We start from the raw sequence: 14,289 nt of genomic DNA on the forward strand, positions 1-14,289 counted from the left end.
AATCGGTTCTTTCAAACAATTTTCAAAGAACCAGATGATTCTTTCGCGTACTTGCACTGTGCGTTTTTTTTTCTTCCTTTCGATTAAGATTAATTAGTATTGTTTATTGTAATTATAGCATCCCAGCTCAGTTTGTTGCAGCCATGTTTTGGCTCAAATAGCCTAAACATTCCAAACAAGCCATTACAATATAAATATAATTCTAATTTACATTAAATAATACTAATTCTCTTCGGGCTGAACATTTTTCGCACATTTTATTTAGTCTAGTTAGGATAAATCCATCGTGTTTCGTATTCATGTTGACAAAACTGCGTCGTTTGACTACATCAAATTCTTAATTCACCGATAGGTTCTGCTCATTACGAAATTGGGCATGTTTCAGTCCGAAAAACTGATTCGAGAACCGCTCAAACCGATTCAATCCGATTCGTTAAGTTTTTTTTTTTTTTTTACTGGTTCAACCGAATCATTGAAAAGATCCACCACAAAACAACGATTCGTTCGGACATGTCAATCATGTTAACCACTGGAACGAATCAGTTTAATAGTTAGGTTAGTATTGATATTGTTCCACTGTCTCATCTCACCTGTAACAGTTACGTCCGCAAACTACGTGACGTTGACTCAGGTGAGAGTATGACACACATTCCTGCTGTCACAATGTATCAAGATCCGTTCCTCTGAACTTGTGGGAGGAGCATCTGGATCACTGCCACACTTCAGCAACCTAGAGTTGTTCACTTCCATGAAGAATAGGTCCATCTGGGCCTGCAAACACAGCGGAAAACTGGCCTCCGCAGCTTAGCGCTTGGTTGATTTCGACCTTTGATTGTCAGTTACAGGAACCGGAGCAGGAACAGAGGGAGGCGGATCCGAGAAGAAAACAGAACGCTGTGTTACGGGGAGTGACCGTGATGATGGCGTCCCACGGTAACACCGGCAGCGCCTCCAGCCCGATGGTCATGCTCGCCCCCAAAACCAAGACCAAAAAGAAACATTTCGTGCACCAGAAGGTGAAAGTGTTCCGAGCGAGCGACCCAATGCTCAGCGTGTTCATGTGGGGCGTTAATCATTCGGTAAGGTGGAATATTATTTACTTAACTTCCTACATCACACAACTGCCATTTTTTGAGCTAACAGTTAGCTGCAAGTACGTATGTTGGGGAATGGCGATCTTTAAGTGCATTATCTATTATTTAAATACATAATTTGTGTGTACTGTTGTTAATATGGATTTTGGCACGTGGGGTCACGCGCAAACTGGACACATTGTTTCATTGCACGAGGCGGATTTGCTGTTGTTTGCGACGTTCGATTTGCGAACGAATCGTTCTTTTGAGTCGGATCTTTGAAATAGAATTGGTTTACAACGGTAGTCTCGACGATTTGTGTCGAATCAGACATTATCTGGGCATTATTTTACTTTTAGTATTGTTTAATTTACTTGCAAATCACATTTAGCTTCTAAATGAAGTTGTTTTTATTATTTGAATTGCGTATGCAACAAATTTAACTGGGGCACATGAAATTACTATCACTCATGAAATACTGTACGAATATAAAACATTTTAAACATATGTACCTATATATATATATATATATATATATATATATATATATATATATATATATATATATATATATATAAAACTCTGACTGGACGTTTTAGATGATATTCAACCCCGGAATGACGGACCAAATGATTATGTAGTATGTACTTAACGTCGTAAGTTAAATGAATCATTGAATCGTTTATTTGAAAGGTTCTTTGTCACTGTTCGAAAGAGCCGTTTGGCAAATGAGTCAGATTTCATATGACTAACTGGTGTTGAGAAAGTAATTTTTGTCGAAATATGAATTTAATATCTTATATTTGTCTTGTCTATATAATGTTTTTCTGCATTTAAATGTTCCATGCAAAAAACTATTTAGTAAAAATGCACGATTAATTTGGGTATGCAGTGAGTCTAAAATCATAGTGTTTTTAATTATGACTGAAATTCCCAGGGATCTTAGAGGAATAGATTGCTTTTTAGAGGGATTTTATGTTTTTTGAAGAATTTTGTTTTTGCCAGAGATGGGTCAGTTTTTTAATGAAATGGATTTAAAATGTGTATTTATACATTCAAGTAATTTGTATTTTGTTGTACAAAAGTAATTTGTAATTAAATACTTTGAGAGACAGTTTTGTATTTGAAATGCTTAACCTGTGCTAATAGTAAATCTAACAATAGCCTATCACCGGTTTTTGACTAGATTCAGGTGAATCAATTCGTTCATGGAAAACAAAACAATGAAAGAAGCTGTTTTTGTGCTCAGTGCAAACTGGCCAAGTATGTGCTAAAATATATTCTATCAGATATTGCTCTATGAATGTTATTACAGGACAGAAGGAAAAGCTGTGCTGCTGTACAACTTAGCTTTTTATGTGAAGTACTCGGGGCAGTTTGGCTGGGAAAATCAAGGGAAAGGGAATTTTAATGAACCTCACCTGTCGACGTGATGTTGGTGAAATACATTGGCCATCACTCGCTCGCATTATAATGGGGTGTGTGCAAGGGCATAAGCAATAAGTTGCTGGCCGCAGCTCTCTTAATGGCCACCAGTGTCACTATAACAAGGGTTTCTGAATTCTACATAGAATTAACAGCTAAATATCTTAACAGCTTAATACCAGCATTTTCAGGAGTTAATCTTTACTGTTGACAGTGAGCTTCAGCCATCCTCTTGAGTAGGACTAGGCGGTATGACAATTTCGCAGGACTGCTTAGTTTTTGACACAATGATAAAAGAGCGATGAATAAAGTTTAGGCATGCTTGATGGTATTCAAGAAAACATAGTTGATTGTGCCTTAAAGGAACACTCCACTTTTTTGAAAATAGGCTAATTTTCCAACTCCCCTAGAGTAAAACAGTTGAGTTTTACCATTTTTGAATCCATTCAGCCGATCTCTGGGTCTGGCGGAAGCACTTTTAGCTTAGCTTAGCATAGATAATTGAATCTGATTAGACCGTTAGCGTCTTGCTCAAAAAAGACCAAAGAGTTTCTATATTTTTCTATATTTTTTTTATATTTTATATAAAGCTTGAGTCTTCTGTAGTTCCATCATGTACCAAGACTGACGGAAAATGAAACTTCATGATTTTCTATGCTGATATGGCTAGGAACTATACTCTCATGCCGGTGTAATAATCAAGGATCTCTAGCATCTCCCCGGATCTCTAGTTTCTTGATTATTACGGTGGAATGAGAGTTATAGTTTCTAGCCATATCGGCCTAGAAAATCGTCTTAGTACACGATGTAGTTAAGCTCAAATGTTTAACTCTAGGGGAGTTGAAAAATTGGCCTATTTTAAAAAATAGTGGAGTGTTCCTTTAAGTGAACATAAGAAATTAGAAGAAAAATTGGTCAATTTATTTGATATATTGTCTAGTGTTAGGGTTAAAGAATATGTATAGAAGTTGCTCAAGGAGGGAAAAGGACTTCTTTCTCTTGTGTGTATTTAACTCCAGTATAACTAAGTTTAACGGCACTGTCTCTTGCACTTCAAATGATTGCTTGTAAATCTTGTCGATGACATGTTAGAAAAGGGTGTGTTCAAGCATAGAGTCATTCAGTGTTAGGATATTGAAATTCTGCAAGTGCGAAGTTCATTTCAGTTGTTTCTCCCAAATTGTTTTCCAGATAAATGATTTGAATCAAGTTCCAGTGCCTGTCATGCTGCTTCCTGACGACTTCAAGGCCAACACCAAGATTAAAGTGAACAACCATCTCTTCAACAAGTATGTATCAAAATTATTTTACACAGATTTTCATTGCACTGTGTGTTCGCTGTGTCTACAGCTGCACGTGAACTTGTTCTTCAAAGCAGGAATGTTTCCATTCATTTAAATAAATTCTTGTGATGATGGTGAAACAGTGTAATTGGCAGCTTTTTCTGCAGGGCAAAAAAAAAAAAACTTTTAATATGAAATTATTCTTCTGTATCTTGCAGGGAGAATCTTCCGAGCCATTTTAAATTTAAGGAGTACTGTCCACAAGTCTTCAGGAATCTCAGGGAGCGATTCGGAATTGAAGATCTTGACTATCAGGTGACCTTTTTTTTTCCTTTATTAAAAAAAACAACAACAAAAAACAACTAAACTTTTTGTGCATTGCATTCATTGAGGAATCGGCTTGTATTTGGACATTAAACGTTCAAAGTTCTCAAGAACATACAGTATGAGCAGTTGTTGTCACTTGTCAAAAGTTTTTTTTTTTTCCTTTTGTTTTGCATATACTATAATATCACTGCTAAATTTGATCTGAATTTTTGTGCTTGCGTGCATGGATGTTTTCCATCAGGTATCCCTGGCTCGCAGTGCTCCCATGAGAGGTGATGGACAGGGGGAAGGTCTTCTCTTCACGTCCTATGACCGCACGCTGATAGTAAAGCACATCTCCAGCGAAGAAGTAGCTGATATGCATAACATTCTCTCCGAGTATCACCAGGTATCTCACAACACACTGGTCAGGACATGCACTAAATCAAGCTATATCAAAAGTTATATCTAATCTAACAGATCATTAATATCTGCTCCACTGCTGTGTCCTTCATGAAAGTGTCTTAAGCATATTGGTATTTACATACATGTATGATTCTAGAAGTGGTGACAGATCTGAAACTAGCATGACAACCAAATTGTTAAACTGTAGCTTCAAAAGCTTGTTACAGGCACATTATGTCACATGCATTTGTGTTTCAATTGAAGCATTTCTGCTTAGCACTTCAACTGAAATGTATTTTTTAGTTTACGTGTTACACAATTTTGTCTGCGTTGGAGAAAAATCAGACAAAATTATTCAGACTCCAGCTATTTTTGTGTCTAATTACCCAGTTGGGATCCGCGGGTCTGTTGTTCATTTCCTCTTTACACTGTCACACAAAACTTGTTCAGCCACTAGAGTCATTTTCATGTTCCACCACACTTCCTTGAAATAGGTAAATTGCTCTTTTTATAATTGACAGTGAGCTTTTGTTCTGGGCGCTTGTGGGAATGGGAAGTTGTTTATGGTTGATACAGCGGTAGTCTTAGATTGTGTTCCCCTTTTTACAGCATCATGATAAAGTTTTGGGTGTTCTATTCACAGGTGAGACACTAACCTAACCCTCACCGACTCCAAACTTTTGAGCAGTATAAAGTATTTGTAGTTATTTTAGATACATGTATATCTTTTTAAAACTCTTGTTTTTTAGCTTGTGTAAGTGTTGGGTTAGCATAGCGTTTGAGCGCCTCTTGTCTTGTTTACAGTGCTGTGATGGCCATGAGATAAGTTTGTGTGAGTGGCTTTCTCAGTTTCCATTGTAGCCGAGTGAGCAGATTTTAATCAAGGCTGTGCTTCTGCATTTGCACTGCCTTTAGAGTATATTCACAACATGTCCTGAGGGTGCACTAACATGTGTACCAGAGTCTACAATGATAAATCTCTTCCTAAATGTTAAACTCCACTTTTAAGTGCTATAATTATGCATTTTCCTTCATATTGCAATTTTAGTTCAGCACTGCTGATAATAAGTGAGTTTAGGTGTGCAGTGATGCAGAGAGGGAAAACACGGTCATTTATTAAGCCTGTGGGCTTGTTATGGTGCCGGATACCATATGCCGCTCAAAGTTGGTTCATTGGTTATGAACTGTGTGCGTTCCATTGAATGAACATTTTGACTGTGAAGCTTTAAGGGGTAAAACTGCCAAAATATAATTCGGTATGTTTTGTGTTGTCTTGCAGCATATAGTGAAGTGTCATGGCAGTACACTCCTCCCTCAGTTTCTGGGCATGTACCGGGTTACGGTGGAGAGCGAGGACACGTACCTGATCGTCATGAGGAACATGTTCAGCCACAGAATCGTTGTCCACAGGAAATACGACCTAAAGGTAGGAACTGTTGCCGGCGGCTGAGATGAGATGATGTTTTGACTCTGATGCTGTGTGCCTGAACTTTTCATAGCGTGACTGATATTTGTCATTGCACACCTCATTAACTTCATGAGCATTGAGCAAACAGCATCTAAATCATGCAGCACATGCCCTTAGACCTGGTGGAAGAGATTTAGGTGGACATGATTGATGAAAATTTCATGAGTAGTACCTCAGATGTAGCTGTGGTCGAGGAACCGATTGCTAGGCTTCACAGTCAGAGTTGTAAATTCATCTTATGGATGAAATTCAGTGAGAACAAAGGTTTTTCCATCTTGTAGAATTGGAAATATCATATTTATGACAAAATAAGAAAAATTGTAATTTATTATTATTAATTAATTAAGAATAAGATTATACTAGTTTGAGCTGCACAATTAATCGAATTCCAAATCGCGATTACAATTACGGATGCAACAATTACGTGATCGTTCAAAGCGGCAATTAATTGTTCAAAATCCACTTCTGTTATTCTGCTTGCTTAAGATGTTTTTTCCTTTTTACATGTTATCTTAAGGGTTTTTCCATTGCTTTAATTTTAGTTTTAGTATATTCAGTTTAATTAAAGTCTTATTTGTACAGTGCTTTTTACGATACAAATCATTGCAGAGCAACTTTACAGAAAATTAAGTTTCTACAATATTTAGTAGTATCTTATCAATGGTGACGTTGTTTATGTCCCTATGGCAGAAATGTATGGAAAAATCATTAAAATTTATATCATTACAATACCATGGATTGTTTTGTTTTTTTTAACCCCTAACTGTCACTCACATTTTTGAACATGGACTTTATAGTGCACGATTCAAACTTTAATTTTTATAATTCTTGAATGAAAACATTTTGTAACATGATATTGATGTACCATTAACACGGTAATGCAATGTCAGATTTTAAAATGGGTTTTAAAGGATGCATTTTGAGATTTTACGTTTTCTGTTGATTTCTAAAATGTGATAGAGGAAAAGGCAACGAAGAAGTCTTTTTTTTTTAAACAAACGTAAAAACTCCTCTTGTAATGTAGATTTTTGAGGGTGCACTCTTCATAAATTAATCTATTACTTTTCCTACATAATATTTAACAAAAAACATTGGTAAAATATATATTTGGGAGTCTTAGACCTTTCCAACGATATATAGTTTGTCAAGATTAGATTTAATTGTAATATAGTGAAGTAAATGTAGGCGTCCCCTATACGGGACAGGGTGACCATTGTAAACCAAATCAATGTATTTGAGGCTTAATACTATAGAAAAGCAATATAAGTTTTTCAGTTTGAGTATTTTCAGCCCTAACACTAGTATAATTTATTATTATAAATATATATTTTTACATTTACACTTCAGTAGCATGTTAGGATATAGTTATTGACTGATTAATTTACATGAATCAATTCAAACTGTCTTTCAGTAATTAATTCAATACAATTATTAATATTTTGATAATATTCTTGCTGTGTTGCAATTCATTTTATTTTATCAAGTTTGATTTATTTCTGTGAATCACTTTAAGTTAAGTTTTCAGGGAACTGATCCAACTCAGTCAAAATGTTTTGGTTCATATATTTAACGTTTTCGAACAACATGAAATCAATGGCTGGTGGTAAAATTAATCACTAATGTTTATATATTTGTTTAATATTATATTTACGCTACCATTTATACTACGCATGCCAAAGGTTTGCGGTTGGTACCATTTAAAAAAAAAATGTTTTGGAAAGTCTCTTCTGCTCACCAAGACTGCTTTTATTTTCTGGAAAATACAATAAGAACAGTAATATTTCGAAATACCATGAACAAAAAATTAAGACATTTATTCCTGTGATGTTTTATTCCACCAGTGTTTAGTGTCACATGATCCTTCAGAAATCATAATCTTAATGATCCTAATATGCTGATTTGGTGCTGAAACATTTATTATTATGTTGAAAACAGTAGTACTGTTTAATATATTTGTGAAAATTATGATATATTTGTGTGTATAATTTTTTTTCAGGATTTTTTGATGAATATAAAGTTTAAAAAAACCTGTTTTTTAAAATAATAAATAAATCTTAATTATCTTTACTGAAGAAAAAAAGAACTGACCAACAATTTTTTTAACTGCAGTGTGTATCATAATAAATTAATAATCTTAATGTTTGTGATGTTGTTACTATATCTATTAGTTATTATGTGAATGGCCAGAGTGTCTCTTTTGGTATAAACTAGTCTTAATGACTTGTTTTATTGCTATTTTGATTTTATGCCACAAGAGGGTGTGATTACACTCACAATGTACAACAGACAAATCCACAACAAATGGTCTGTTAGAGCATCTGAAGCTGATACATTTAATGAAAGACACACTCAAGACTCATAAAGAGTCTAACGTTGTGTTTTTATTCAGGGTTCCCTGATAGATCGTGAGGCCAGTGACAAAGAGAAGGTAGGTCCATCAGTCCAGATCACTTTTTAAAGTTACCTGATGCAACATCAGACACAGTTCTGACATTCTTACTTCTTCTAATGCAGGTAAAAGAGCTGCCCACTTTTAAAGACATGGATTTCAGAAATAACATGCAGAAGGTGTACGTGACCGAAGAGGAGAAAGAGAAGATTATGGAGAAACTAAACCGAGATGTAGAGGTAAAGACTTTAAAACAAAAATGTGTATGATGAATTGTAAAGGTCCTAACATCCCTGCTCTTCATGTTGCCGTGATGATAGTTCCTGGTGAAGCTGAAGATAATGGACTACAGCCTGTTGTTAGGCATCCATGACATGGCACGTGGCGAGCGGGAGGACGAGGAGGCCGAGGAGCCGAGCTGTGAAGATGATACTGATCCTGAAAACGGCCTTGCGCCGGCCGTGCAGGTGGGCTCGTACAGCACGTCACCGGAGGGCATTGCCGGTTACATGAACTCCTTCAAACCCCTGGGACCTGGAGAATTTGACCCTTATGTTGATGTATACGCTGTCAAAAGCGCCCCAGGTAAGCTCTGGCGGATAACACGGAGAGGAAGTTGAGGATAGGGAGGGGAACCACATGTGTTCAGCATGTATGGAAGAGGGAAGCGGGAAAGGAGGTCATGTGTGTGTTTGTGTTGGATTCCAGGAGCGCCGCAGAGGGAGGTGTATTTCATGGGCCTCATTGACGTGTTGACGCAGTACGACACTAAGAAGAAAGCTGCACACGCTGCAAAGACTGTTAAACATGGCGTGAGTGGAAAAACAGTTTTATTGCACACTCGTCCAGTATAATTTGCTTAATTCTGAGTTGGAGGAGGTTATAATAACATGACTCATCCTGTTTCTCCCTTTCAGGCTGGTGCTGAAATATCTACGGTTCATCCAGAGCAGTATGCCAAACGATTCCGTGAATTCATCTCCAATATTTTTGCATAACTACTTCTGGGTGTCTTTAGCAACACTTCAAGGTCACATTTCACCCCAAAATCAAAAGGAAAAAAAAGAAATTATATTTTGCGTAAAGAAATTAGGTCTAATTTTAAGTTAAGTTATTTTTCACTGTGACATTATTTTTATGACAATAAACACATTTGCCCCTGTTACTGTAATATGTCCAGATGTATTTTTTTGTGATTCTCATTGCAGTAATACACTAATTGTTTTAATGAAAATCTTTTTTTTTTCCTAATATATGTATATGTCTGTGTGTGTGTGCATATGCACACAGATCAAATGTATTATGAATTATATATGTGTGTATATATATATATATATATATAGAGAGAGACAGAGAGAGACAGAGATAGATAGATAGATGTATTAATTTTATTTAAAAAGTACTGTTATTGAGTACAAAACAAATTTAAGCGTTTCTTGTGTGTATGTATATATATATATATATATATATATATATACACACACACACACACACACACACACACACACACACACACACACACACACACAGACAATAGTATTCATCTATACAGTAATTTTTATTAATATTGTTAGGTTATATTATTAGGATAATATTATTTATACAACAATTGGAAGTACTTCTCATTGTAATTTTTTTCTTCTATATTTTGTATGTATTTACTATTAGATTGTGTGTGTGTATTCATGTATGTGTATATATACACACGTTTTGCATTCTTTGAGAATTTGGAGGGGAAATGTGTTTTATTATAAAAATAAAGTCTGAAAAAAAAAAATCTTAATAGATTTAATTTTTTAAGCAAAATATAATGTTTTAGTTTATTTCTTATTCTAGGGTGACATGCACTGTTCTTCATGTGCGTCACAGGTTTTGTCAGATTCCCTCAACATGTTTTTGCAGTCTCTGTCTACTGCCGTCCCATAGGTTGATTTATTTTTTTAGCCTCTCTTAGATGTGCTTCATATTTTCATATATTTTCATAACCTGTTAAGTACAACATGTTGACAGGAACTAGACATTCTCTTAAACACTACAGCTACAGTACATTCATTAAGTATGTATTCACACATGAATGACACTAAAATAGATTCACATGAATCAGCTCGTGGCACAACCTACAAACATGGGAACATTGCCTAATCTGTTAAGGAGAATAACTCCAAACCTGTAGCAGTGACATAATGTGCTCTTGGTGTGTTCTCTCTCTTTCTATGGACTTTGGCTTGGCAGAGAGGGAAACCTTCGCCTTAACCGCTTGCAGATCTGATTGTAGAGAAAAGCAGGAACTCATGTTCGATGCTTTGAGTGCATGCTAGCTTCACTTGAATTATTACACCGCACTAGAATGTTGTGAGGAGGATGACACACAAACCGACCAGCCAGTGACACTAAGTGTACAATAAGGGTCTACATTAAAGTAATATTATGAACTGAATGCTGACTGTTTATATTGATAGATGGAGCACACCCTTATCTCTTATTTGAGCTATTTTATGCAGTTAGCCTTAATGCAGACAAGAGGAGTTTTGTACTATGTAGTAGAAATATTCTACCTACACTGAGCTGATTTAGTATGAAATGCCTTATTGTTGCATTTTTATTTTGCAAATCAGTGTTTGGACCAAATATGTTTTTCAGAGATTTCCCAAAACATAGTTTCTGTTATCTGTTCATTTTAGGTTTGTACAATTACAATTGGCACAAATACACTATGTCCATAATCACTGTACTTGAAATGGTATTTTTTTAGAGCTGTTTTAAAACCTGAAGATGTTACATTAAGACATTGTGTTCACATAATGCATGTAACGACTGTAATTACCAATAATGTGCATTCCTAAGTACAATAAAAAAAAAATTATTATATATTGGTTGAAACAAGTTGAGTCAACATTTATATACATATACTATTCTATCATTTAGAGGGGCCTCCATGAGGTCAAGGACAGGATCCACCTAACCCTTTCCAGGAGCTGTGATTTTGCTGACGAACTCTTTCCTGTTTCACTAGCAAAAAGATGTACTCTTAACAATGGGGAGCGTGCAGGGGAAAAAAGCTAATCGTCCAGCAAACTGCTGACGAATTCTTGTAGTTGTATGAGTAGCTGGAACACAGAGTTCAGGGCGTCACATTCTCTTCAAGACTTTTCATACTGTGCTGGGTTAAGGTCACTTTTAACCCTCGGTTAAGTAGGTTAGCATCTTCCAGAGCAATAAAAACTGTAAAAGCCAATCAGTGAAAAGTACAAAATAGGCCTCATTTTGAACCAATAGTCTGATTTATTTCAACAACTCCTGATTTATTTAGCAGATACTACAAAAATGTAGTGTATGTGCACTTTATGTGCACCTAGTACATTTGCTAAAACTTTGGAAATGTAATAGGTTACAGATTACAAGTTACCCTGTTTAAAATGTAATAGTAGTGTAACTTTTTCAATTACTTTATTAAAGTAACTAATTACTTTTTGATTACTTTTCTAAATTTGTGAAAATTAAAGAATAATAAATAAAAGCATATACATCAACTTAAATACAGTTATCTAATAAGCATGTGACGTATTCTGTGTAATAAACTCCTGAAACATTGGTGTTTTTTTTAAACTGCTTTCTCTTTGTATATGATGATAGTTTTCTCAAAATAAGTAAAATGCACATGAAGTGACACAGAGCAGTTCTAGAAATTATGTTTATGTGCTCGTGTACTCCTATATTGAGATGGCAGAGGTTGAAAACACTGCGAGCTTCAGTAGGCCTATGTGTAGTAAATGAAACCATGTCTTTGCCATTAATTTACAGGAGGGACGGACTGGGAAAAAAATTCAGACTGGAAAATTCAAACTCATACAAACAAATTCATGGACAAAACTATTTTTTGTATGGACCTGACATAAAAAAAAGGTTTAAATCTTTAATTTGGGGACATGCAAAATAATTAAAAGTTCTCTCCTGAACTGCACCTTCACTTTCATTTTTCTCTTCAGTCTCTTTATTTTGCCCTGTTATCCATCTCTCTCATGACTTTAATACTCAAGATTGAACAAAACTATACTTTACAATACAATACTCTACAGCACTACAATATCTTTATAGAAAAATCCTAATACTGTACACGAGTCATATTTTTCCCTTACAAAAATTAACCATGCTTTTATTAGCCTATATAAAAGTAAAAGAACCTTTTTTTTGCAAATGGATTTGTATTTATTTTTAAATAAATACATTTGTAAAATAATTTTACATTTTTGGTTACCACAGTTAAACAATAGTAACCATTTTATCTGGATTTATAGTTAAATGTCTGTCGTAGCTCCCCCTAAACCTATTTAAAAAAACGGAATTCTTTTCAGCTAAATTACTACTGTAACATTACAACAGATAATAATGATGTTCTTTATATAGTATTTTGCGTGATGACTGATGAGCAACGTGCTGCTTCTTGATTAAATAAATAAATAAACAAAGACAAAAAAAGCGTCTTTACAGATGAAACTGACCTGAAACCCTGAACAGGAGTTCTGGTTCTCTGCTCCAGCTGTGCGCTTCCACAGTTCTCTCTCTCTCTCTCTCTCTCTCTCTCTCTCTCTCTCTCTCTCTCTCTCTCTCTCTCGCATTGATTACTCTGAGTCTGATCCAAACCGCTTGGCGGAGAGTGCGCGAGTCACGACTAACACTTCATGACTTATTGGAGATTTAATTATCAAATGGCGGATTCGCAAATGATCGCTTTAGTACATTCGGCAGGCAATTATACAATAATGATAATAAATAGTGGGGCAAAATCGGCTGCCAGGCCACCGGGAATTGTCCCGGTTCTCCCGGTGTGCAGTACGCGCCTGATTTCCACAGACACGCAGAATGTGCAAGTCATATATTGCATCTTTGGGGCTTTATATTCACAGACACTAGTCCATGTCATGCTTTGATTCAAATGTACTGACCTACTTTTAATTTAGTCATCCAAAATGTGGCATATTCCGTCCGCGTTAGGCATTCCGTTTTTATGACTGGATTCTATGAACCAGACTGTATTTCCGCATCCCGGAAATTATTAGGGCGGTATGTCTCAGAATAGTCAGTGCAATTTGGGAAAGAAATCAGTTAAATCTGTATGTGGATGTGTGTAAATATTCAAATGTAATCTCCTTTGTAATCGTAAAAAATTTCATAAGTAACTAATTTAATTACTAATTTTTTCGTAGTAACTGTAATTACAGTTACAATAATTTTGTAATTAAATAACGTAACGCCGTTACATGTAACTAGTTACTCCCCAACACTGAACGTATAGTAGCCTATACAAAAGAGCATTTGAGCAAAATGATCCCATAAACCAATGTGCTTGGCCCAATCTTCCATTTCCAAATATGTTGAATGAATCATGATTTTTTTCAGCTTTTGTGTCTACTCTTATTTCATTGGACTAGGAAAAATAGTTTACAAATGCAACTTTGAAACTGTTTCATTAAAACTGGAGGACATTTACTGAATCAAATGCACCATAGCAAGGTCACCTGTATAACCTTGTATGTTTCAGTCATAACAGTTACTGTAACATACAACTGTTTGAATTACAAGTCGATGCTTGTTTAAGAAATACTATTTTTGAAATAGTTTGCAGTGTGTAGTGCATATTATTCAGTAAGTTAGTATTTAATTCTGAACAGCTATATACACAGGAATATATTTCTACATTTGTAAATACAAATGTAATTGCCCATTGAAGTGATTTGTTTAATGTATAATTCATACAGTAATTTGTTTGACTCATATTTCATGAATTATGCCCTTTGTTGCTGACAGACTTGCTATAAATTTGTCATTTTTAACTGGGGTCTTGCAGGACTGCTAAGAGGGTGTTCAAATGTGTCTAAACACTGAAGCCAACCCAAGCAATCCACCCAACCACAACATTTCAAACATTTGTTCTTTGAAGCC

At 35.3% G+C, this 14,289-nt stretch overlaps 1 protein-coding gene across 1 annotated transcript; it reads left to right on the forward strand.

Annotated features, from left to right (window-relative positions):
• Nucleotides 1-718: 718 nt before the first annotated feature.
• LOC132129260 (phosphatidylinositol 5-phosphate 4-kinase type-2 gamma) lies at nucleotides 719-9,514 on the forward strand. Its single transcript, XM_059540775.1, has 10 exons — nucleotides 719-1,079; nucleotides 3,690-3,787; nucleotides 4,000-4,096; nucleotides 4,350-4,496; nucleotides 5,772-5,918; nucleotides 8,350-8,388; nucleotides 8,475-8,588; nucleotides 8,670-8,934; nucleotides 9,058-9,161; nucleotides 9,267-9,514. Exons 1-10 carry the CDS (start codon nucleotides 918-920, stop codon nucleotides 9,345-9,347), a joined length of 1,254 nt encoding a protein of 417 aa, XP_059396758.1. The 5' UTR covers nucleotides 719-917; the 3' UTR covers nucleotides 9,348-9,514.
• Nucleotides 9,515-14,289: the final 4,775 nt, after the last annotated feature.

This window comes from Carassius carassius, chromosome 46, assembly GCF_963082965.1.
Source record: "Carassius carassius chromosome 46, fCarCar2.1, whole genome shotgun sequence".
In the NCBI taxonomy this organism is placed as follows: domain Eukaryota; kingdom Metazoa; phylum Chordata; class Actinopteri; order Cypriniformes; family Cyprinidae; genus Carassius; species Carassius carassius.

Coding starts and splice junctions, on each gene's coding strand:
- LOC132129260 (XM_059540775.1), top strand. CDS start 918: ATGATGGCGTCCCACGGTAACACCGGCAGCGCCTCCAGCCCGATGGTC. Junction 3,788..3,999: donor AACAACCATCTCTTCAACAA/GTATGTATCAAA, acceptor TGTATCTTGCAG/GGAGAATCTTCCGAGCCATT. Junction 8,389..8,474: donor AGGCCAGTGACAAAGAGAAG/GTAGGTCCATCA, acceptor CTTCTAATGCAG/GTAAAAGAGCTGCCCACTTT.